The sequence below is a fragment of the Gobius niger genome, assembly GCF_951799975.1.
Source record: "Gobius niger genome assembly, chromosome: 21".
NCBI lineage: Eukaryota > Metazoa > Chordata > Actinopteri > Gobiiformes > Gobiidae > Gobius > Gobius niger.
Genome location: NC_136872.1, coordinates 26,108,435 through 26,132,538, shown reverse-complemented (window position 1 = coordinate 26,132,538; position 24,104 = coordinate 26,108,435). Strand labels below are relative to the sequence as shown.

Here is a 24,104-nt window from a genome sequence, read left to right as displayed (position 1 = left end):
GAGGGGAGAGGAGAGGGAGGAGAGAGGAGGAGAGGGGAGGAGAGAGGAGGAGAGGGGAGGAGAGGGAGAGGAGGAGAGAGGAGGAGGAGAGGAGGCGAGGGGAGAGAGGGAGAGGAGAAGGAGGAGGAGAGGAGAGGAGAGGCTTACTCTAACTGTAGTCCTGTGTGTGTTCCAGGAGGTGAAGCTGCAGAACGACATGAAGGACGAGGAGATCAAGTCTCTGAGGGACAGGATGGTGAAGATGGAGTCCATCATCCCCGTGCAGTCTCGCTCTGCTCTGTCTCTCTGTGCACTGTCTCCATGTGTCAGATGTTCATGAGCCTCTTCTTCAGGACGAGGAGCTGGACGGTGAGGAGGGCGGGACCGGCCAGCCCGAGGGCGCCATGATGGAAGACCCGGCCAACGGCGTGCCCGAGTGCCGCGTCAAGCGCCTGATGGACGAGGACCCCGCCTTCAGGAGAGGGCGCCTCCGCTGGTTAAAGCAGGAACAGCAGCGCATCCAGAACCTGCAGCAGCAGAACATCACCAAGAAGCTCCGAGGGCAGACGCCAGGTACGAACCTAAAAACACGCCAGGTACGAAACTGAAACACGCCAGGTACGAAACTGAAAACACGCTCCGAGGGCAGACGCCAGGTACGAAACTGAAAACACGCCAGGTACGAAACTAAAAACACGGCAGGTACGAAACTAAAAACACGCCAGGTACGAACCTAAAAACACGCCAGGTACGAAACTGAAAACACGCTCCGAGGGCAGACGCCAGGTACGAAACTGAAAACACGCCAGGTACGAAACTAAAAACACGGCAGGTACGAAACTAAGAACACGCCAGGTACGAACCTAAAAACACGCCAGGTACGAAGCTAAAAACACGCCAGGTACGAAACTAAAACACGCCAGGTACGAAACTAAAAACACGCCAGGTACGAACCTAAGAACACGCCAGGTACGAAACTAAAAACACGCCAGGTACGAACCTAAAAACACGCCAGGTACGAAGCTAAAAACACGCCAGGTACGAAACTAAAACACGCCAGGTACGAAACTAAAAACACGCCAGGTATGAACCTAAGAACACGCCAGGTACGAAACTGAAAACACGCCAGGTACGAACCTAAAAACACGCCAGGTACGAATCTAAAAACACGCCAGGTACGAACCTAAAAACACGCCAGGTACGAAACTAAAAACACGCCAGGTACGAACCTAAGAACACGCCAGGTACGAAACTGAAAACACGCCAGGTACGAAACTAAAAAAGTATATATTAAAGCTGCAGACGGCCTTGAAAGGCCCTCGCGGGCTCTGTTGTCCTTTTGCCACCGCGATAACTGAGGGCACTGCCGCACCGATTAATTCACTCCAAGAATAATGGTCACCATGTGACGTGAATCTGCACCAAATTTAATTTAACTACAACAAACTTACATTTTTATTCATCCCACATCATGTTTTCTTTGCTCCCAGGGGGCGCTATCGCACCCATTTTCCAAAGCTTTTAACGACTTGTGTAGATGATGTAAAGTGGTTGTTATGTCGCTGCCACCCTAGGATGAGTTTATTAAAGAGCACTCAATTGACCCAAAATGGCCGACCTCCCGTTGGTTGCCTAGTAACCATGTAATGCACTTTTTCGCTCGTTTTGCACCAATTTTGGTTTGGCTGCACCAAACTTGACACCGGGTGGACCCATTGGTGGATGTGAGGTTGTCGCCATGGCAACACGATGGGAGATGGGGCGTGGCCATCATTGACTTTTTTGGACAGGGTCATGTGACTGATGTCTGTGGCAAATTATTTTTGCCTCTGAAAAAGTATTTTTTTTTCTCCCATTCATTTCGTCTGGTTCTGGTTCTGAAGGCTGTGGCGACACTTAGTCACATGTTGTCCTTAAACGCTCTTCTGTTTCCGCAGCGGCGAACGGGCCGACGGTCCCCGTGCACCTCCCGGGCACCGGCCGCTTCATCCCGCCGCAGGAGTGCAAGCTCAAGTTCCCCTTTAAGAGTAACCCCGCCCACCGCATGTCCTGGGGCCCCGCCTCCGCCGCGCTGCAGGCGCTGGAGCTGGCGGCCGACGTGAGCATCGAGCCGCTGAACGACGACGCCCCCCGACCTCCGCCCGACCCCGACGCGCTGACCCCGCCTCCCCCGAGCGCCCCGCAGCCCCCACTGCTGCCGCTGCCCTTCCTGGTCCCGCCCCCGAGGATGCGCTCGCCGAGTCCGCACCGCCACTGGCAACGCAACCCGCCGCCGCCGCCGCCGCAGCAACAGGGCGGGAACTACAACAACAACTACAACAACTACAACAACCAGCGGAGGCAGCGCCGCAACTCCATGGACAACCCGCGCAGCTACGACGACGCGCAGCCGCAGATCCAAAATGGCGGCGCAGGCGGACAGTTCCAGTCCCGGCCGCGGCAGCGAAGAGGCGCGTCCCCCGGCCCCAGAGGCGGCGAGCAGCAGCGTAACCACAGCAACGAACGGCGGGATTTCCAGTTCAACGCCAACCGCTTCCACCAGCACTACCCGCACCCGTACTTCAACCCCCACAATGCACCATTCCAGGCCTTCAGCTACAGCAGCCTGCCGCGCCCCGGAGGCCACGCCCCCGCCGGCCAGGCCCCCGGAGGTCAGGCCCCCGGTGGAGGAGGGGGGTGGGGCTTCCAGACTCCTCCGCGAATGAGGCGTCAGTTCAGCGTGCCCGACCTGCAGAAGAGCAAGGAGTCGAACCTGTGACCGCGGGGGAGGCACTTTTTATGTTTTTGTTTTTCGATCACACCTCAGTCCCGCCTCCGCCGAGAGTCGGGTTTACGCCAACGGAACAAAAGTGAATCTGTGCTTCAGTAGAGTTCAGGATCTGTACTTTACTCGAGTAGTTTCTGTGTTAATACTTTTACTCCACTACATTTAACGATAAATATTACACTTTGTTCTGCAGTACATGATCATAAAGGGAGTAAAACCAGCCCCAACTCGGCCATGTTTAGTGTCGGACGCTTTGCTTTGAGCCGCAGGTTCCTCCAGGAAGGAACCCGACATTTAGGGACATTTTGGAGAAATTTTGGAATTTTTTTGAGAATTTTTGGGAAATTTAGAATTTGTTTTTAGTTAATTTTGGATACATTTTTTGAGAAATTTTGGAGAAATTTTGAAAAAAAAAATACTTCAAATTTTTTTTTTTTTTTTCAGGAAATTTTGAAAAATATTGGGGAATTTTTTTAGACATATTGGAAATAAAAAATAAATAAATAATTGAAACTGTTTTTTTAATATTTTTGGGGGGGGAATTTTTGGGAAATTTAGATTTTTTTTCAAATTAATTTAGGAAAATTTTGGATTCATTTTTTGAGATATTTTGGAGAAATTTTGTAAAAGAAAAAAAGAAAAAAAACTTTTTTTCCAGGAAATTTTGCAAAATATTGGGGAATTTTTGAGACATTTAAAAAAAAAAAAAAAAATGAAAAATTGGAAACTTTTTTTAAATATTTTTTTTCCTGGAAGTAACTCCAACATTTTGGTTCATTTGTGAGAAATTGTGGATTTTTTTTGAGAATTTAGAATTTTTTAAAATACATTTTGGAGAAATTTTGAAAAAAAATTAAAAATCTAATTAAAAAAATCTTATTTTTTTCTAGGAATTTTTGAAAAATATTGGGGAATTTTTGAGACATTTTGAAGAAAGAAATAATAATAAATGAAAATGTTTTTTTAAATATTTTTTTTCCTGAAAGTAACCCCAACATTTTGGGACACATTGAAAAATGTTGGGAAACTGGACAAATTTTGGAAATTTTGAAAAAAAAAAAAATTGAAAAACTTTTGGAATAGTGTTTGAACAGTTAGGGTTGAATTTCAAAAGTTTTAGAACATTTTTGAAAAGTTGGAAATTTTGGAACAATTTGGAAAAGTTTTTAAAATGTCCTCCAACATGTCTGTGCGTCTCCCTGGTCTTTCCCACGCTCATTCATTCACAAATACTGACATGTTTGGTATCCACGTGTAGCAGGAAAGGCTGTAATCCAAATATGGTCATTTCCTGTGTGGGCGACAGCAGCGGCTAAAGACAAAGGGACTGAACTTCAGGGCTGTTTTCATTCACAACATCTGCACATTCATGGCTCCATAAGACTTTACTCCGGACAGTGTTCTCCATAAAGTACAGATTCATGTCCCTCCTGTGGCTCAGCGGTTGAGCTGTGGCACATATGCAGCAGCACAGACTGTTCGCCTGACCCCCCCCCCCTCTCGGCTCCGGTGGGACACTGCAGTCGTTTTGCTTTTCGACATTAAGGATTTTTTTTAGACGATTCTGGACGAACGAGAGCGCGGTTAGCCTCGGCGTTAGCGCGCGATGCTAGCTACGTGTATTATTTACCGTTTTTACCGTTTGTACTCTGGGTGTGTCTGCGTAACCGAAGGTCAATATGGGATTATATGAAGACGTGTGATTATATATGAGGCGCTAACGCTAACGGGTTTAAGCGCGCTAAAGGCCGCGGCGCCGTTAGCGTGATCCGTACTTTAGGAAGTTCCTCTGCTGCAGATTTAGAAACGTTGAAGCGGATTTTTTTCAACTTGAACGCTACGAAACCAAAGACACTGCTGTAAAGAAACAAAAAAACTAAAGCGGAGATTTTTACGAACGTTTTTGTTGCCGCGTTGTGTGTATATCTGAAGTGTTTTTATTATTTTACCAGGTTTTTGAGAAACGTTTACGAAGGAAAAGTGATGGATTTTGTGATGAAAGTCTGGGTCATGTAGACGGGTCGAGTGAAGGAATGGAAGTTTATTATTGTAACACTAAAAGACGAGACGCTAATACTGATGCTAATGCTAATGCTGATGCTAATGCTGCGTTCTGGGCGACTTTCCCCACCTCACAGTGCTCCAGTCAACAAAACGGCTAATGCTACAGTTAGCATGTAAGATTCACAGCAGATATAATCCAAAACATGCTAAATAATGCTATATATTAAAGGCTGTGGTCACAGAAATCAAAGAAATGCCTTTATTTTATGACATTTAAATAATTTCTCTGGTTTATGAGATGAAGTTTAGCCACTGGATGTGAATATGAGCCACAAAAACCAGAACCTTGACTGAATTTGAGTTAGCATTTAGCTCTGAGGACACTTAGATGCTAATTTGAATCTGAAGTAAAATCTCAAAGGGCCTGTAGGTTCATTAGTGATTTCTAACTTTTCATTAAAGGGACTAAACGGTGTTTAAAAAAACAGCCCAGACTCTGCCATGTTTAGTGTTGGACGCTTTGCTTACTTACTCCAACATTTTGGGAAATTTTGGGGAAATTTTTGAGAAATTTTTGAGAAATTTGTGAGAATTTTTTGAGAAATTTTGAAAAAAAAATTACTCAAAAAAATCTTATTTTTTTCCAGGAAATTTGGAAAAATTTTGGGGAATTTTTGAGACATTTTGGAAATAAAAATAATAATAATAATAATTGAAAATGTTTTTTTTTCATATATTTTTTTTTTCCTGAAAGTAACTCCAACATTTTGGGAAATTTGTGAGGGGAAATTTTGGAATTTTTTTGAGAATTTTTGAATTTTTTTAAATTAATTTTGGAAAATTTTGGATTCATTTTTTTTAGAAATTTTGGGGAAATTTTGAAAAAAAAGTAATAAAAAAAACTTTTTTTCCAGGAAATTTGGAAAAATCTTGGGGAATTTTTGAGACATTTTGGAAATAATAATAATTGAAAATGTTTTTGTTTTTTGTTTTCCTGGAATGTTGAAATGTTGGGAAACTTTGGAGAAATTTTGGAAATTTTGAAAAAAAAAAAAACTTTAAAAACTTTTTGAATAGTGTTTGAACAACGGTTAGGGTTACATTTAAAAAGTTTTAGAAATTTTTTGGAAAAGTTGGAAATTTTGGAACAATTTGGAAACGTTTTTAAAATGTCCTCCAACATGTCTGTGCGTCTCCCTGGTCTTTCCCACGCTCATTCATTCACAAATTTTAAAAATGTCAAAATTCTGCATTCTCCTCCCTCCTCATGTGCAGAATGAGCTCAGACCTGTTCACCACAGCTGCCTCTAAAATCCTGCACTGTCGCTCAGAAAAGTGTTACTTCCCGTCACGCACAAGCTTAATATAGAAGCTGCAGTGACGCCTGAGACCTGAGGTGGCAGTAGTGAGTACAAAATGGCAAACTTGCATCTAGTAACAACACAATAGACAAAATCTTTGCTAAAACATCATTAACACAACTGTATTTAAGATTTGGCTGAAACCATCACCCAGTTTGTGATGTTTATAGTTTCACTTCCTTATTGGACACGGACAGGAAGTGACAAAGACAGAAACTCCCACCTGAACCGAGCACATTTTCCAAAAGCTTCTGGAAAAAAGCTGTGAAAATAGCAACAAAACTGAAGCGAAAACAATGATGGAAATGTGACAGAGAAGTGAGAAAACATTGATGAAAAAGTGGCAAAAATGTCACAAGAAATTGACAAAAAATGGACGGAAAAATGACAAAAATTTGATTAAAAAAATATGAAAAAATGACAAAAATGTGACAAAAATGACAAAGTTACAATAATGAGTTGACTTCCCAACAAAAAAATGATGGAAAAAGATCCTCTCGGCTCAGGCGGGAGTTAAGAGGTTAAACTATGTCAATGAATCAGTATTACTTTCATCGACTAAAATATTTAGTCTTCATTTCAGTCAAAGTGTTATTTTTGACGACTAAAATAGGACTAAAACTAAATGAAAAGTTTCTCATGAGACTAAAACTGTGACTAAAATGTCCAGATATTTTAGTCGACTAAAATAAGTTTTTTGGAAAACATGTAAAAAGACGTTTTGTAGGAAACCCATTGTTTTTCTCTTATTGCCATTTTAACAATACAAAATGACTTAGGCAGTTATGCTTTGTGGCTAACGATATGTAAATTCTCTGCCAAAGGATCAGCTCTGAGCTTTGTTCATGTGGAGCAGCTCCATGAAGCAGAGGAACAACATTAAATATGATTATTATCAATATTATCAATGCAAAGTCCACTAAACTAGTCTTAAATTTAGTCGACTAAAACTAGACTAAAATTGAAACTACATTATTATGTATTAGGATTAAAATTTGAATTACATTTTAGTCAAAAGACTAAAACTAAAACAAAAATAAAATATGTTGTCAAAATTAACACAGCAATGAAATGAGTCAAACTGAACTTTACCTCAAGCAACGCAATGTTTCAGGCTAAACGCTAACGGCTATAGGAAAAATACACTGAACAGGCTAACGGACTAGCCAGCTTGCTAACTGCTAACTTGTCTTTTCTCCACCGGGGGGCGCTACCGTCTGCTCCTCCTTAAGGTCAGAGGTCAGGGGTTTCCCAGTCGCCCTGAACGCAGCACGAGAAAGCGCTTTGAAACAGGAAGTGGGATTTGTAGTTCTGAGAAGGAATAGAAACTACAAAACAAGATGGATGAAGTGGTGCCACATGTAGAAGCAGGTGATTAAAGGTTTATACTTTTGTGAAGACGTTTGACTTGTCTTTTAAAGCGGCGGAGATTTGCCAAAAACTCAAAGTGATTTTCCGTTTTTAATCTTATTATAATTTCACTGAATGATTTATCTCTTTTACTTGTTACTTACTTTTACTGATCTGCAGACCCCACTCTCTGATTTAACATTTATTAGGATGAACTGTTTTTACTTTTAAAATTCAACATGGCGGCGTCGGCGTGACTGAAATTAAGGTCAAATATTTATAACGTTTTAGATTTTGTCTCCGGTTTTCACATTTAAATATTTATTCATAGGAAACTTACCACAGTCTCTCCTGGTTTGAAACGATTGGCTGGAGGCGGCTGCTCTCGGCCAATCACAGGACAATCTCCGGTGCGTTGTCCTTATATGGGCGTTGTGTTTTCTTATTACTCTTTGCTTTGGTCGTGTTGTAGACGAACTTCCTGCTGCTGAAGGAGCTGTTTATCCCGTGTTTTATTTCCTGTTTTCTAAGTTTTGTTTTTTCCGGATGTGTTTGGGGGTTTTCGGTTGTTGTTGGTTTTGTGGATCTGAAGCGACGAGAAGAAATAAAGTCTGAGGAAACGAGACGGGTTCTGTCGTGATTTGATCCACACTTTTAATGTTTAAGAGACGGATGTTTTAAAGTTAATTTAATTGTAATATTACTTTGATTTAATCCAAATGGCGGCTTTACTCCAACGGTAAAACAACTGAATGTTTGTCTTTGTGCTTTAGACCAGGGGTTCTCAACCTGGGGATCGGGACCCACTAGGGGGTCGCGAGACAAATTTGGGGGGTCGCCAGAGCATTTAGATAAAATATATGTTTTAATATTATTATTATGGCGTCGTAGCAAACATGCTGTCTTACCAGGGTGCCATTAATTGTTCTAAATGTAATTCATTTTTGTTTGTTTGGTTTTTCTTTGTTTTTTAAGAATTGTATAGGTTAACCTCTTAACTCCTGCCTGAACTGAGAGGATCTTTGTCCTCACGTCATCACATTTGTTTCCATCATTTTTTGTCAATTTTTTGTAATTTTTTTGTCAAATTTTTATCTTTTTTTTTTTGTCACATTTTTGTCAATTTTTTGTCATTTTTTTGTATTTTTTTTGTCAAATTTTTATCTTTTTTTTTTTGTTACATTTTGTTCATTTTCTCGTCAATTTTTTCTCAATTTTTTCTCAAATTTTTGTGTCATATTTTTGTAATTTTTTTGTCACATTTTCATTTTTTTTGTCACATTTTTGTCAAATTTTTGCCATTTTTTCATACATTTTTTGTCACGTTTTTGTCAATGTTTTCTCACTTTTTTGTCACATTTCCATCACTGTTTCCGTCTCAGTTCTGTCGCTATTTTCACAGCTTTTTTCCAGAAGCTTTTGGATTGGGGTAAAGCCAAACCAGAGAAAACGTGCTTGGTTCAGGTGGGAGTTAAGGGGTTAATGTCCCTGTGTTTCCCACGGTCTGACCCGGGTGGGGGTCCCGATCCTAATGAACTGTTACAATGGGGGTCGCGGCTCTAAAAGGTTGAGAACCACTGCTTTAGACACTTTGAGTAAATGACACAGTCTCCCTGTGATCCCTGCGTTTGGCCTGCAGGGGGCGCTGTTTCCTTTGTCTCCTCTGGTTCTGTGACTCCGACTCTTTACTCCACATTCTCTGAATCAAAAACAGACATTTTATGAAAACACACTTTTATTTCACACAAACCGTAAATATATTAAAACATCTGTAGCTGTAGAAAAATAGTCTTTTGTAGAATAAAAACTTTAAATCAATCTTCATTTAAATAGAAGAATGTGAGAACTCGTCCCTGACCCGGCTCAGACCCGGCCCGGCTCAGGGCTGGGAGCGGGCGCTGACCCGGGAGTAGGGCTGCAACTAACGATTATTTTGGTAATCGATTAATCGACCGATTATTTTTACGATTAATCGCTTGGCTGTGAGGTGCATGGAAATTGTATTTTTTTTTTCAATTTTTTTATCACATAAGCTAAAGTGGCGCCGCTTGAGGACATGTGGATGGAGTAAACTTAAAGTAAACGTTTGTCGGAGGCTCTTTATGCTAATTCTGCTTTGATTGGACGAGACAAAGACGGATATTTATGAAATTTACGATGTACAAAACACTGCAGACCCTCACTTTAAAAACAAAGTAGGTTTTCATCCACAATACATAATTGTCATGTCTTTTTTGCTCAATTTTAGTCTGTGTTTACTAGAAAACGATTAATCGATTACTGGAATAGTTGACAACTATTTTAGTAATCGATTAGTTGTCGATTAATCGATTAGTTGTTTCAGCCCTACCCGGGAGCTGAGGCGGGTCCTGACCCGGCCCGGCTCAGGGCTGGGAGCGGGCGCTGACCCGGGAGCTGAGGCGGGTCCTGACCCGGCTCAGAGCTGGGAGCGGGCGCTGACTCGGGAGCTGAGGCGGGTCCTGACCCGGCCAGGCTCAGGGCTGGGAGCGGGCGCTGACCCGGGAGCTGAGGCGGGACCCGGCCCGGCTCAGACGCTCCCTGAAGCTGCGGGTGCAGTAGTAGTAGAGCAGGGGGTTGATGGCGCTGTTGGAGGCTGCGAGGCACAGCGTGACCACCGTGAGGCGCTGCAGCGTGACCACAGCCCCGCAGCTCCAGCCCGAACACACCGCCTGCAGGTGCAGAGACCGCACCCCGTGGTACGGCAGGAAGCACAGCAGGAAGGTCCCGATCACCGCGGAGACCAGGATCAGGGACCGCCTCCTGGGCCCGTTACTACGGCGCTCGCTGAAGGAGGCGGGACGAGACTTCAGCCGCCGAACCATCACGCCGTAACTGCAGAGGATGATGAGGAACGGCAGCAGGAACCCGAAAGACACCGCCACGTAGTTCAGCGCCAAGACCAGGCGCCATGACGACGGTTTGTGCGGCTCGAAGCAGCGCAGAGCGCCATCTCTGTCCAGAACAGGGAAATACAATCAATATAATATTAGAACAGGAGAACAGGAGCGCCCCCTCTGTCCAGAACAGGTAAATATAATAAATATAATATAAACAACAGGAGAACAGGAGCGCCCCCCCTGTCTGAAACAGGTAAATATAATAAATATAATATAAACAACAGGAGAACAGGAGCGCCCCCCCTGTCTGAAACAGGTAAATATAATAAATATAATATAAACAACAGGAGAACAGGAGCACCATCTCTGTCCGAAACAGGGAAATACAATCAATATAATATTAGAACAGGAGAACAGGAGAACAGGAGCGCCCTCTCTGTTCGAAACAGGTAAATATAATAAATATCATATTAGAACAGGAGAACAGGAGCGCCATCTCTGTCCACAACAGGGAAATATAATCAATATAATGTAAACAACAGGAGAACAGGAGCGCCCCCTCTGTCCAGAACAGGTAAATATAATAATATAATATAAACTACAGGAGAACAGGAGCGCCCCCCCTGTCTGAAACAGGGAAATATAATAATATAATACAGAGAACAGGAGAACAGGAGCGCCCCCTCTGTCCAGAACAGGGAAATATAATAAATATAATATAAGAACAGGAGAACAGGAGCGCCCCCTCTGTCCACAACAGGTAAATTTAATAAATATAATATGAGAACAGGAGAACAGGAGAACAGGAGCGCCCCCTCTGTCCAAAACAGGTAAATATAATAAATATAATAAATATAATAAATATAATACAGAGAACAGGAGAACAGGAGCGCCCCCTCTGTTTAAAAAGGTAAATAAACACTTGTATCACACATGTGCAGACCTCCACCTCTTGTGAAAGTGTATATGGTGATAGTTCGGGTTAGTAATAGTATATATATATATATACATCACCTGAGGACCACACCGTGCATCAGGAAGAAGGACGAGGCCACGCCCACAAACACCCAGATGCCCACACAGACCAGTAGGACGCGAGTGGGCGTGGCCAGCGTGTGATGACGTAATGGCTGGGTCACGGCGAGCCATCGGAGCACGCTCAGGAGCGTCAGGAACAGGATGCTGCGGGAACACGGAGAACACGGAGAACACGGAGAACGTTAGGTCTGTCCCGGTCTGTCCCGGTCTGTCCCGGTTTGTCACATTTCCATCATTGTTTTCGTCTCAGTTTTGTCGCTTTTTTCACAGCTTTTTCCCAGAGGCTTTTGGACTGGGGTAAAGCCAAACTGGAGAAAAAGTGCTCGGTTCAGGTGGGAGTTAAGGGGTTAAAGGAAAAGCATCCAAAAACAAAAATAATGCGCTGGAAAAGCAACAAAAAAAAGTGACAAAAAAGTGACAAAAACACAAGAAAATGTGAGGAAAACGTGACGACAAAGAGATGAAAAAAGCGATGAAAAAACAACAATAACATGAAAAAAAAAAAGAAAAACAAGAGACGAAAACACAACGAAAAAGTGACGAAAAAGCAGCAAAAACACGACAAAATGTGATGAAAAAATGACGACAAAGCGATGAAAAAACAACAAAAACATGACAAAAAAATAATGAAAAACAAGAGACGAAAAAGCCGCAAAAAGTAATGAAAACATGACAAAACGCTAACGGCTATAGGAAAAATACACTGAACAGGCTAACGGACTAGCCAGCTTGCTATCTGTCAGCACACGATGAAGGACAAATAAGTTCTGTCTTTTCTCCACCGGGGGGCGCTGCCGTCTGCTCCTTCTTGTATCTGAACGGCAAGGTCAGAGGTCAGGGGTTTCCCAGTCGCCCCCAATGGCCGCTGGCTGCCCTGCTTTTTGACCACGAACGTGGGGGCCGCCATTGCTTCGCCGTTGCTGCAGTACCTCCATATCGCCGCTAGGCCCCCATTGAAAAGCATTGGACTTTAGACACGTTAAAAACTACTTTAAAGCCTGGTTTCAATTGTTTCAACACTAGACTAGGCTAGATCTTCCTCCTGAGATAACGCTGGGTTAATAACAATATATGAAACCAGGCTGGTTTTCGTAATATGATTTTTTGAAATCTGGTACTTAATGAGGCTCGGACTGTTAGCATTGGAGCAGCGCGAGCTACACGTCACGCAAGGGCCGAGTCTACGGTGAAAATCCCGCCCGTATGTCCTTTTTAGGAACATGCTTCGTCAGAGCTGGGGGGGAGGAGTCTGTGAATCCGCCATGAATTCCCCCTCGACCGTGGTCATTCTGGTAAACGGGGAGGAGTGAGCAGAAGACGTCCATTTTTTTTACAGTCTATGGTCGCCCTGAACGCAGCACGAGAAAGCGCTTTGAAACAGGACGTGGGATTTGTAGTTTACCTGGTGTACAGGTTGACGTAGAAGCCGTAGACGCACAGGCGGCAGAGCCAGTCGGGAAAGGCCCAGATGCCGTTCCCGAAGTAATAATGGAGTCTGAGCGGCAACGTCAGCGAGAAACTCAAATCTGACAGAGCCAAGTTCAGCATCACCACCGACGACGGAGACGGCCTGGAAAACACCAAACAGTCACTTTAACATCCTGGAAAACATGAAACAGTCACTTTAACAGTGTTTTTCGCCTCAGTGTTGGCCTCAGTGTTCGCCTCAGTGTTCGCCTCAGTGTTGGCCTCAGTGTTGGCCTCAGTGTTCGCCTCAGACGCGAGGTTTGACTGATGAGGCTCTGAAGTGTTTTTCCAGTGGAGCCACATTCAGACACGAGAGGCACTTCCTGTTTACCAACAACACAGTAAACAAACTTCAGATTCATCACTGGGGTCAAAGTTCAGACACCGGTCACACGCTCAGACCGTTATTTAACCTCCGCCTGAACCCGGCTCTCTTCCTCCAGTTCGGCTCTACCCAAATCTAAAAGCTTCTTGAAAAAAAAGCGTAAAAATAGCGACAAATACAAAGGATGAAAACGCAACAAAAAAGCATCTGTTTTGCAGGTCTGAGCTTTCAAATGAGCCGTTACTCTGGCCTGAGCTTTACAGTCATGTGACTTTTGTTGCTGTGGCGGCCATTTTGAATACCGAAGTGGAAATCTGCAGTACTACAACATGTAACAATATCTCTACAGGATGTAAAAGAAAAACAGTGGCTTTTTGATGAGCTCGTAATCTTTGCTCAAGAGAAAACAGTAAAAACACGGCCCGGAGATGTTTGTGATGTAACCAGCGAGTCAGTGTTTAACCTCTTAACCCCCGCCTCAACTGAGAGGATCTTTTTCTCAAGTCATCACATTTTTTCCATCATTTTTTTGTTGGGTTTTCAACTTTTTTTTTGCTTTTTTTTTGTCATTTTTTTCATAATTTTTTTGTCAAATTTTTGTCATTTTTTGTCTTTTTTTTTTCATTTTTTGTCAGTTTTTGTCATTTTTTTAGTCGTTTTTTTCAAAAAAAAATTATCACATTTTTGTAAAAAAATTTATAATTTTTTCGTCATTTTTTTGTAATTTTTTGTAAATTTTTTTGTCCTTTTTTTTGTCCTTTTTTCATCAATTTTTCATCACATTTTCGTCATTTTTTCGTCATTTTTTCGTCATTTTTTGAATCAAATTCAGCATTTAGCTCCGACCTCTCCAAAAGAAAGCACTGAACCACAAACATGTGACAGAGGTCAGAGGTCAGAGCTGTTCCTGTAGTATTTCCTCAGGGTTCAGGGATGTGAGCCACACGTGTGTTTATCGTGGTGACAGTTGCTATCCGGTAGCATGCTAACGTCTGGAGCAGCTTAGACACTGACTCACTGGTTTCTTCACATAAACGTGCGTCTCTGGAGTTTTAGAGTAGAGATATTGTGTAACGAATCACCTGTCTGTTCCAAGGCGTGAACGTTAATACGCACTATCAGGCAACGGGCGGATCTGTGTACCAGCAGGGGTGAACAACCAATAAACAAACAAATGATTTAGCTTTGGCTCAATTTTATATGTACAGCCACATCCCACCCCAACGCTCGAGCGTAAAACCCGTTGAACACAAAACAACGCACTAAGGCGCGTGAAAATAAAAGGTTATAGTCCAAAATAAAGTCCTTAAATACAGGTCCAGACCGGGAAGCCTTGAAACCCACCGCAGGCCCGGTTTCTACGGGACAAAATAAACGTGGTTATGGCAACAGGTAGCCGGATATGTGGCCATCGGCAGCCAAGTACTCACAACCCGAGCGGCTGCCCTCCCGTGCACCCCAAGTCGGACCAGACACTCCCAGCAGCTCTGTGAAGCATTAATCCACCTCCGTCCTGGATGGTTAGTTCCAAAAAATGTGCGTACATCCACAAAAGGTTTGCTCCCGGCAGCGCAACACTGGCAAAGAGTCCCAAGTCGGCGTGTGACGTCACCTTTCTCGTGCGCCCCCGTGCGCATGACCCGTTACCCAGATATACCGGTAACCCAGGTTAACACAGGACACCACCGGCTTGCAACAATACGACAAAAATACAATAAACACAGTCTATGCCTACTGTGACCAGGTTCTTCACATTGAACAACATTCTAGAGGGATTTGGTTCACCCCTGCTGGGTGACTCCCATGTAGGGACCTAGGTGGTCTTTACAATTGTTACATGTTGTAGTCCTGCACAATGCTACTTCGATATTCAAAATGGCCGCCAGAACTGTGCGTGATGTCACTGGAAACGCACGTATAGAGCTCAGCTGTTTATTAGTGGAAAAATGTGTAAAAAATAAATTTTCGCCTTATTTTTTACATTAAACTCAATAAATGGGGCTTAAGGGATTAAATAATAAAAAATCCCTCTGAAAAAACCTTCCAAATATTGTTCAGTCCAAGGCTGGAAAATGTGACGTCTTTAGGTCCGACTGACGTGGACATAGTGTCGCCACAATGACAGAAACATGTGTTTGGAGAAAAAGGCCCTTGAAATTGTGTTCTCCCATATAAGTCTATGGGGGAACATTGAATCAGCGCAATATTTAACCCTTGTATTATGTTGAAAAAAAATGACATTGATTATGTTGCGGGTCATTTTGACCCGTACAGTGTAAATGCACTCAAAACAGTCAAGAAAACAGGTTAAACCAATAACAACTGTATTTTAGGTTATATAAACATTTAGAAAAGTGACATACACTACATTTTTAATTCCAACACTATATTTAAGAAATATTTAGTCTAATCCTCTTGTCCTCCTCTCGGGTCAAAATGACAATTCTTCCCTCCTTCTTTCCTCCTGCCATGCTCTCTCCTTCCTTCTTCTCATCCTGTTTTCCTTCTCTCTGTTCATCCTGGAGTGTACTTAGACCTGTACACTCCAGCTAATAACAGAACTCAAATGTAAGCATGCAAGTCAGTCTGATCCAGTGGCTTCCATTTCTCTTGAAACACACGTCTCCCCTCCAAGTTGGACATTTCCAGTATAATCCTCTCTATTGGTGGGGGATATGAAGAGCTGAAATGCTGATTGAATCTCATCAACTCGTCCATCCATCCATTTTCTTCCGCTTTATCCGGGTCGCGGGGGCAGCAGTCTCAGCAGCCCAGACTTCCAGATCCACACACACCTCCTCCAGCTGTTCTGACCCCGAGGCGACACCAGGCCAGCTCGGAGACATAGTCCCACCACCGTGTCCTGGGCCTTCCACGAGGCCTTGTCCCACTAGGACATGCCTGGAACACCTCCCGCGGGAGGCGACCAGGAGGCATCCGGAACAGATGCCCGAGCCACCTCAGCTGCTCCTTTCGACGTGAAGGAGCAGCGACTCTACTCCGAGCTCCTCCCGGGTAACTGAGCTCCTCACCCGATCTCGAAGGGTGCGCCCAGCCACCCTGCGAAGGAAACTCATTTTGGCCGATTGTATTCGCGATCTCGTCCTTACCTCAAGTGGAGAAGTTCAAGTATCATCAACTCGTGTGACAGCAAATCTTGTAGGACCGGGAGTCATTTTGATCACATTGGAAGATGATAGTCTGCCTCGGCTTGGGTGTGGTGATGTTGACCATTTTATATTACCGTCCTTAGATGCCCATGTCCCCTCTGTGGATGATGATTGCTGCATTCCTTGGTTTTCTTCTGTTGGAGGAACAACGGCAGACTCGTCCTCTGAATCCTCCTCATCGTAGGAAAATTGACAATCTGGATCAGCAATAACATTGTCCTCTGTCTCTGAAAAATCCTGTTTCTGAAATCTCTTCCTCTACATCACTATCCCAGTTCAAAATCTGTGATAAAGCCTCCTCACATGTCATCCTTCTGGAGCTCATTTTTGGTGAGTTTGTCAAAGAGATGACATGAGAACAGTGACAAGGACAAGTGTGAGAAAGTTCCCTCTCTTCACACACCTGGCTCTGGGTCTCAGAGGCAATCAAAATACAAACAATTGTACATCAAAGTAAAAAGTACAGCTATTTACCCACATTAAAGCGTCTGGGTCAAAATGACCCGCAACATCATCTTTGTATACAAACTCTGCACAGACATTCCACTACACATCAAAGTGTCCAGATTTTACACACCAGTTCATGACCCTAGATGAGGAAAAGTCACCAAATTTCAGCAAGAAAAAGAAAGGATAACCAGTACTTTGATCAACACAAAAACTGAAATGGGTCAAATTGACCCTTAACATAATACAAGGGTTAAACATGTTACTGTGAAGATTTGGTATATTTTCTGTTTCCGGGTGAAAGCCTGTATGTTCAGAGACAGATTTGTCCCAAAACCTGAAAACTGAAAAAAATGGAGTTTTGCCTGTAGTGTCTCCCCTTAAAATGATATTTGTTCTTACTTTGTCCTGTTTTGTTTTTGTGAGCTTGTGCTCCATGCCATGGGTTATGTGAGCACTGAAACGAAGAAAGAAAAAGAAAGATTTGGGTAAAGCTGAAGTGGAGAACACGTGCCCTCTGTTCGCTCACGTCGGAGGCAAATTCAAACGGTCCCGACGGTAAAGTTAGAAACTCATTTGTTTAACTTCTGTTTTTCGATGCAAATCCGTCCCGGGTGAAGCGTTACCTGCGCGGCCGCTGCCCCGCGAACACCGCCAGGGCGCACAGGTTGGCGAGGAAGGCGAGCGGGAACAGCAGCACGTAGGTGACGGAGTAGGCGCGGTACTTGAAGGCGTCGTCGCCGTGGAAACAGTCGGACAGGTTCGCCGCCGCGGAAACTGTGCGAGGAGGAGGAGGAGGAGGAAGAGGAAGAGTTTAGTTTACGGGACAGTGACGTTCATGAGCGTCTGATCGTAAAACCCGCTTTGACTGGTCGGCTTTACCCAAACGTAACAGCTCCTCGGCCAGGGGAGCGCCTCGTTTGAAAGCTAAGACCTACAGAAGTGATCTTTATGGAGCTTTTTCCTTGTCACTTGTTTGTGTTTTGTTTTTAGTAACTGTTTTTAATGTTGTTTTTTATATTGTCACATTTTTTTGCTTCTTTTTTTTTTTGCTTCATTTATTTTTTGGCACATTTTTTAAATCTATTTTTTCTCTTTATTTATTTTTTTACTTTTTATTGTCACATTTTCATCGCTTTTTTGTCCCTTTTTTTAAACTTTTTATTGTCACATTTTTTGGGGTTTTTTTTTGCTTTATTTATTTCTTACTTTTCATTGTCCCTTTTTTTTTTTGCTTTTTTTTGTTTTTTTACTTTTTATTGTCACCTTTTCTCACAGTTTTGTCGCTTTTTTGTCACATTTTATTAATTTTTTTTAAAAAAAAATTACTTTTTATTCTTTACATTTTCATTGCTTTTTTGTCACATTTTTTACTTTTTATTGTCTCATTTGTTTTGCTTCTTTTTTTCATTTTTTTCCTGCTTTTTATTGTCACATTTTTATCGATCGCTTTTTTGTCCCTTTTTTTTGGCTTTTTATTGTAACTTTTTTATTTATTTTTTTACTTTTTATTGTCACATTTTTTTGCTTCTTTTTTTTTGCTTCATTTATTTTTTGGCACATTTTTTTAATCTATTTTTTCTCTTTATTTATTTTTTTGCTTTTTATTGTCACATTTTAATCACTTTTTTTTTTTAACTTTTTTTTACTTTTTATTCTTTACATTTTCATCGCTTTTTTGTCACATTTTTTACTTTTTATTGTCACATTTTTTTTGCTTCTTTTTTTCATTTTTTCTCCTGCTTTTTATTGTCACATTTTTATCGATCGCTTTTTTGTCCCTTTTTTTAAACTTTTTATTATCACCTTTTCTCACAGTTTTGTCGCTTTTTTGGCACATTTTTTTCTTTTCATTGTCACATTTTCTTTATTTTTTATTTTGATTTATTTTTTACTTTTTATTGTCACATTTTAATCACTTTTTTTTTTTAACTTTTTTTTACTTTTTATTCTTTACATTTTCATCGCTTTTTTGTCACATTTTTTACTTTTTATTGTCACCTTTTCTCACAGTTTTGTCGCTTTTTTGGCACATTTTTTACTTTTTACTGTCACATTTTTTTGCTTCTTTTTTTTTGCTTCATTTATTTTTTGGCACATTTTTTTAATCCATTTTTTCTCTTTATTTATTTTTTTGCTTTTTATTGTCACATTTTTTTGCTTCTTTTTTTCATTTTTTTTCCTGCTTTTTATTGTCACATTTTTATCGATCACTTTTTTGTCCCTTTTTTTTTGGCTTTTTATTGTCACATTTAAAAAAAAAGAAGAAAAAAAACGCAAAAACTTGACAAAAATATGGCAAAAATATGACAAAAGTGTGTAAAGAAAAAGCAATAAAACATTAACAGAAAAGTGTCTTTAAAGGAGGTGTGACCCAAACCTACAGGCTGTAACCCTTTAGATCTGTATTTATGTTAGAAACACACTTGGTTAAGGCGGGGTCAGAGGTTACGGAGTGTGGACCGTCTATTACACCTTTAATTATAATCATTCCTGTGAATTTAACCCACGGCCTTTTGCCTGAGGCTCAGGTTCGTGGCCTGACAGCTGCGCCTCGAAGAAACCCTGAACCTGCGAGACTTTAACCTCTTAACTCCCGCCTGAACCGAGAGGATCTTTGTCCTCACGTCAGCACATTGTTTTCCCATCATTGTTTTGTTGGGTTTTCAACTCTTTTTTGTCACATTTTTGTAAATTTTTTTGTCACATTTTTTTTTCCTTCAATTTTTTATTACATTTTTGTCTTTTTTTGTCACATTTTTGTCATTTGTAATTTTTTTGTCAAATTTTGTTACATTTTTGGAATTTTTTTGTAATTTTTTGTAAATTTTTCCGTCAATTTTTTATTAAATTTTTGTCTTTTTTTATCATTTTTTAATAATTTTTTTGTCAAATTTTGTCACTTTTTTGTCCCTTTTTTAAAACTTTTTATTGTCACATTTTTTTATTTTATTTTTTTTGCTTTATTTCTTTTTTTTTACTTTTTATTGTCACCTTTTCTCACAGTTTTGTCGCTTTTTTGTCACATTTTTTACTTTTTACTGTCACATTTTTTTGCTTCTTTTTTTCATTTTTTTCCTGCTTTTTACTGTCACATTTTTATTGATCGCTTTTTTGTCCCTTTTTTTTACTTTTTATTGTCACATTTTCTCACAGTTTTGTCGCTTTTTTTAATTTATTTATTTATTTTTAAAGCTGCATTTTGCAACTTTTTATGTGTAAAAAAGGTTGATCTGTGTGTGTTTGACCTTGTAGTGACCCCGGGGCTGTGTGAGGCGTCTCTACAACGCTCCAGGATCAATCGCTTTGTAGGTTTTCCAAGCGATTGATCCCTGAGCGTTGTAGAGATAATAATAATGCAGCTTTAATCCTGTTTTATTAGAATGATGTATTCAGTAAAGAGATGGTGCACAGGCTTCTTAAACATGTGGGAGAATCTTAGCACCTCAGCTCTCTGCTTTTCCCTCCCCTGTAAAAATAAACCAAACCAGACTCCTATAGACCAGTGGTTCTCAACCTTTCGGAGCCGCGACCCCCATTATAACAGTTAATTAGGATCGTGACCCCCAAACGGGTCAGACCGTGGGAAAAACAGGGACATTAACCCCTTAACTCCCACCTGAACCGAGCACATTTTCTCCAGTTTGGCTTTACCCCAATCCAAAAGCTTAGGGGAAAAAGGTGTGGAAATAGCAACAAAACTGAGACGAAAACAAGGATGGAAATGTGACAAAAAGTGAGAAAACATTGACAAAAAAGTGACGAAAAATTGATGAAAAAGTGGCAAAAATGTCACATGAAATTGACAATAAATGGACAAAAAAAATGACAAAAAAATGACAAAAAAATGACAAAAAATGACAAAAAAATGACAAAAAAAATGACAAAAAAATGACAAAAATGTGACAAAAAAAATGACAAAAATGTGACAAAAAAATGACAAAAATGTGACAAAAAATGACAAAAATGTCACAAGAAATTGACAAAAAATGGAAAAAAAATGACAAAAATGTGACAAAAAATGACAAAAAAATGACAAAAAATGACAAAAATGTGACAAAAAAATGACAAAAAAATGACAAAAAAATGACAAAAAAATGACAAAAAATGACAAAAAATGGACAAAAAAAATGACAAAAATGTGACAAAAAATGACAAAAAAAATGATGAAAAAGTTACAAAAATGAGTTGAAAATGATGGAGAAAAAAAATGTGCTGACGTGAGGAAAAAGATGCTCTCGGTTCAGGCGGGAGTTAAGAGGTTAAACTATATAACTCTTAAAAAACAAAGAAAAAACAATGGCTAAAACAAAAATTAATTAAATTTAGAAAAACTAACGGCACCCTGGTAAAACAGCACGTACTCTACGACACCATAATAATAATATTAAAATATATATTTTATCTATATGCTCTGGCGACCCCCAGGTTGAGAACCCCTGCTATATAAAATAATAATGAGTTTTAATCCTCGTTTTTGCTGCTATTTTGACGCTTCTTTCAGATTTGGGTAAAGCTGAACTGGAGGAAATGTGTTAGAGGCATTATGTAACTTTTTATACGAGAATGAAAGTTATTCAGAACACGTGCTTGACCTTTCAGTGACCCCGCGGAGGTTTGGGTGGTTAGCATGGCTTAGCGTAGCTTAGCGTAGCTTAGCATAGACGAACCATCCTGTTGGACGCTGCAGGGTCAGGTGTTTTGTCAGTCCTGTCATGTGACTCACACTACAGGCTTCACTGTCCAGTTCGGTGGCATTTTTCAGAGGATCTTCACCTTCTCTCTCTCTCAGACGGCGTCTAAAGTCTGGAAACTCGCCTCTATTGTTCTTATTGTTCCTGTTGTTCCTGTTGTTCCTGTTGTTCCTGTTGTTCCTGTTGTTCCTGTTGTTCCTGTTGCCAAAAATAGCTTCGTCCCTCAGGTCACTTTGCGTAAGAACCGTGTCGTTTTCTCCTAAACACTCTCTGTTCCCCCGGGTCTCCCCAAGGCTGCGTCTTACCCCCCCTGCTTTTTATTTCTCACACAAAGACCAGGACTCACAGACCTGATGTTTGATTGATTCAGTTTGAACTTTTTGTTTTGTGTCTTGGTTTGGTTTTGGAAAATCGCCTGATGAAGTTGGGCAAAGTAGTGACATCATCGTGACCAAAATGTGACAAAAATATGATAAAAATATGACAAAATATGGCAAAAAACTTGACAAGAATATGGCAAAAAACTTGACGACAATATGTTAAAAATGTGGCAAAAATATGACAAAAAACTTGACAAAAATATGGCAAAAATATGACAAAAATATGACAAAAATATGACAAAAATATGGCAAAAATATGACAAGAATATGACAAAAATATGACAAAAATATGACAAAAATATGACAAAAATATGGCAAAAAACTTGACAAAAATATGGCAAAAATATGACAAAAATATGACAAAAATATGGCAAAAATATGACAAGAATATGACAAGAATATGACAAGAATATGACAAGAATATGACAAGAATATGACAAGAATATGACAAGAATATGACAAGAATATGGCAAAAAACTTGATAAAAATATGGCAAAAATATGACAAAAATATGGCAAGAATATGGCAAGAATATGGCAAGAATATGACAAGAATATGGCAAAAAACTTGACAAAAATATGACAAAAATATGACAAAAATATGGCAGAATATGGCAAGAATATGACAAGAATATGGCAAGAATATGACAAGAATATGGCAAGAATATGGCAAAAAACTTGATAAAAATATGGCAAAAATATGACAAGAATATGGCAAGAATATGACAAGAATATGGCAAGAATATGGCAAGAATATGGCAAAAATATGGCAAAAATATGACAAGAATATGGCAAAAATATGACAAGAATATGGCAAGAATATGGCAAAAATGTGACAAAAATATGACAAGAATATGGCAAAAATATGACAAAAATATGACAAGAATATGGCAAAAATATGACAAGAATATGGCAAAAATATGACAGAAATATGACAAGAATATGGCAAAAATATGACAAGAATATGGCAAGAATATGGCAAGAATATGACAAGAATATGGCAAGAATATGGCAAGAATATGGCAAAAATATGACAAAAATATGACAAAAGTGTGTGAAGAAAAAGCAACAAAACAGTAACAGAAAAGTGTCTTTAAAGGAGGTGTGACCCAAACCTACAGGCTGTGACCCTTTAGATCTGTATTTATGGTGCACTTGGTTAAGGCGGGGTCAGAGGTTACGGAGTGTGGACCGTCTATTACACCTTTAATTATAATCATCATTCCACGGCCTTTTGCCTGAGGCTCAGGTTCGTGGCCTGACAGCTGCGCCTCGAAGAAACCCTGAACCTGCGAGACTTTAACCTCTTAACTCCCGCCTGAACCGAGAGGATCTTTTTCCTCACGTCAGCACATTGTTTTTGCATCGTTTTTTTGTTGGATATTCAACTCATTTTTGTCACATTTTAGTCTTTTTTTGGTCATTTTTTTTGGCATTTTTTTGGTCAATTTTTTATCACATTTTTTGTCTATTTTATTGTCACATTTTTGTAATTATTTTGTAATTTTTTTTGTCCATTTTTTAGCACATTTTTGTCATTTTTTGTCATTTGTTTTGTCACATTTTTGTAAGTTTTTGTCATTTTTTGTCCATTTTTCCGTCAAATTTTGTCACATTTTTGTCTTTTTTTGTCAATTTCTTCTGGCATTTTTGTGACATTTTCGCCACTTTTTCACTTCGCAGCTTTTTTCCAGAGGCTTTTGGATTGGGGTAAAGCCAAACTGGAGTAAACGTGCTCGGTTCAGGCGGGAGTTAAGGGGTTAATGCTTGTGTTTCATTCATGGGATTGTTATTACATTCCAAAGGTTCAATCAAACTGCAGGGCAATAAAGGTAATGATTATTTATTGACTTATAAATGAAGAATAAATGAAGAGATACTTTTTAAAACCCGTGTTTTCCTTGCCTGTATTTCCTCAGGCTGCACCCTGAGCTCCACACACTGAACCCTGGACCAGAACTGTCCCTGTAAAAGGTGAAGTGTGTTGGGTATTCAACTCATTTTTGGCATTTTTTTTGTCACATTTTTTTTTTTTTTTTTTGTCTTTTTTTTTAATTAAATTTGTGTCTTTTTTTGTCATTTTTTAATAATTTTTTTTTCATTTTTTGTCTTTTTTTTTTTTTTTTTCATATTTTTGTCACTTTTTTGTCCCTTTTTTTTTGGCTTTTTATTGTCACTTTTTTATTTTATTTTTTTGCTTTATTTCTTTTTTTTTACTTTTTATTGTCACCTTTTCTCACAGTTTTGTCGCTTTTTTTGTCACAT

General features: G+C 40.2%; 2 protein-coding genes across 2 annotated transcripts in view; one reads left to right on the top strand and one right to left on the bottom strand.

Annotated features, from left to right (window-relative positions):
* Window positions 1-196: 196 nt before the first annotated feature.
* On the top strand, window positions 197-2,818 carry LOC306981084 (uncharacterized protein; the record flags this gene model as incomplete). Its single annotated transcript, XM_079580634.1, has 3 exons — window positions 197-269; window positions 310-552; window positions 1,917-2,818. The coding sequence occupies 3 exons, from the start codon at window positions 197-199 to the stop codon at window positions 2,735-2,737; spliced, it is 1,137 nt and encodes a 378-aa protein (XP_079436760.1). The 3' UTR covers window positions 2,738-2,818.
* A 7,138-nt stretch (window positions 2,819-9,956) lies between these two features.
* LOC306981083 (cysteinyl leukotriene receptor 2-like) overlaps window positions 9,957-24,104 on the bottom strand; it is a gene marked incomplete at its 3' end in the record, with an annotated part of 15,531 nt that continues 1,383 nt past the window's right edge. Inside the window, exons 2-5 of the mRNA XM_079580633.1 lie at window positions 17,393-17,543; window positions 12,760-12,927; window positions 11,334-11,501; window positions 9,957-10,434 (exon numbers count right to left, since the gene is read on the bottom strand). Of these exons, the coding sequence (XP_079436759.1) occupies window positions 9,957-10,434; window positions 11,334-11,501; window positions 12,760-12,927; window positions 17,393-17,543 (965 nt within the window). The remainder of the gene's footprint in view (window positions 10,435-11,333; window positions 11,502-12,759; window positions 12,928-17,392; window positions 17,544-24,104) is intronic.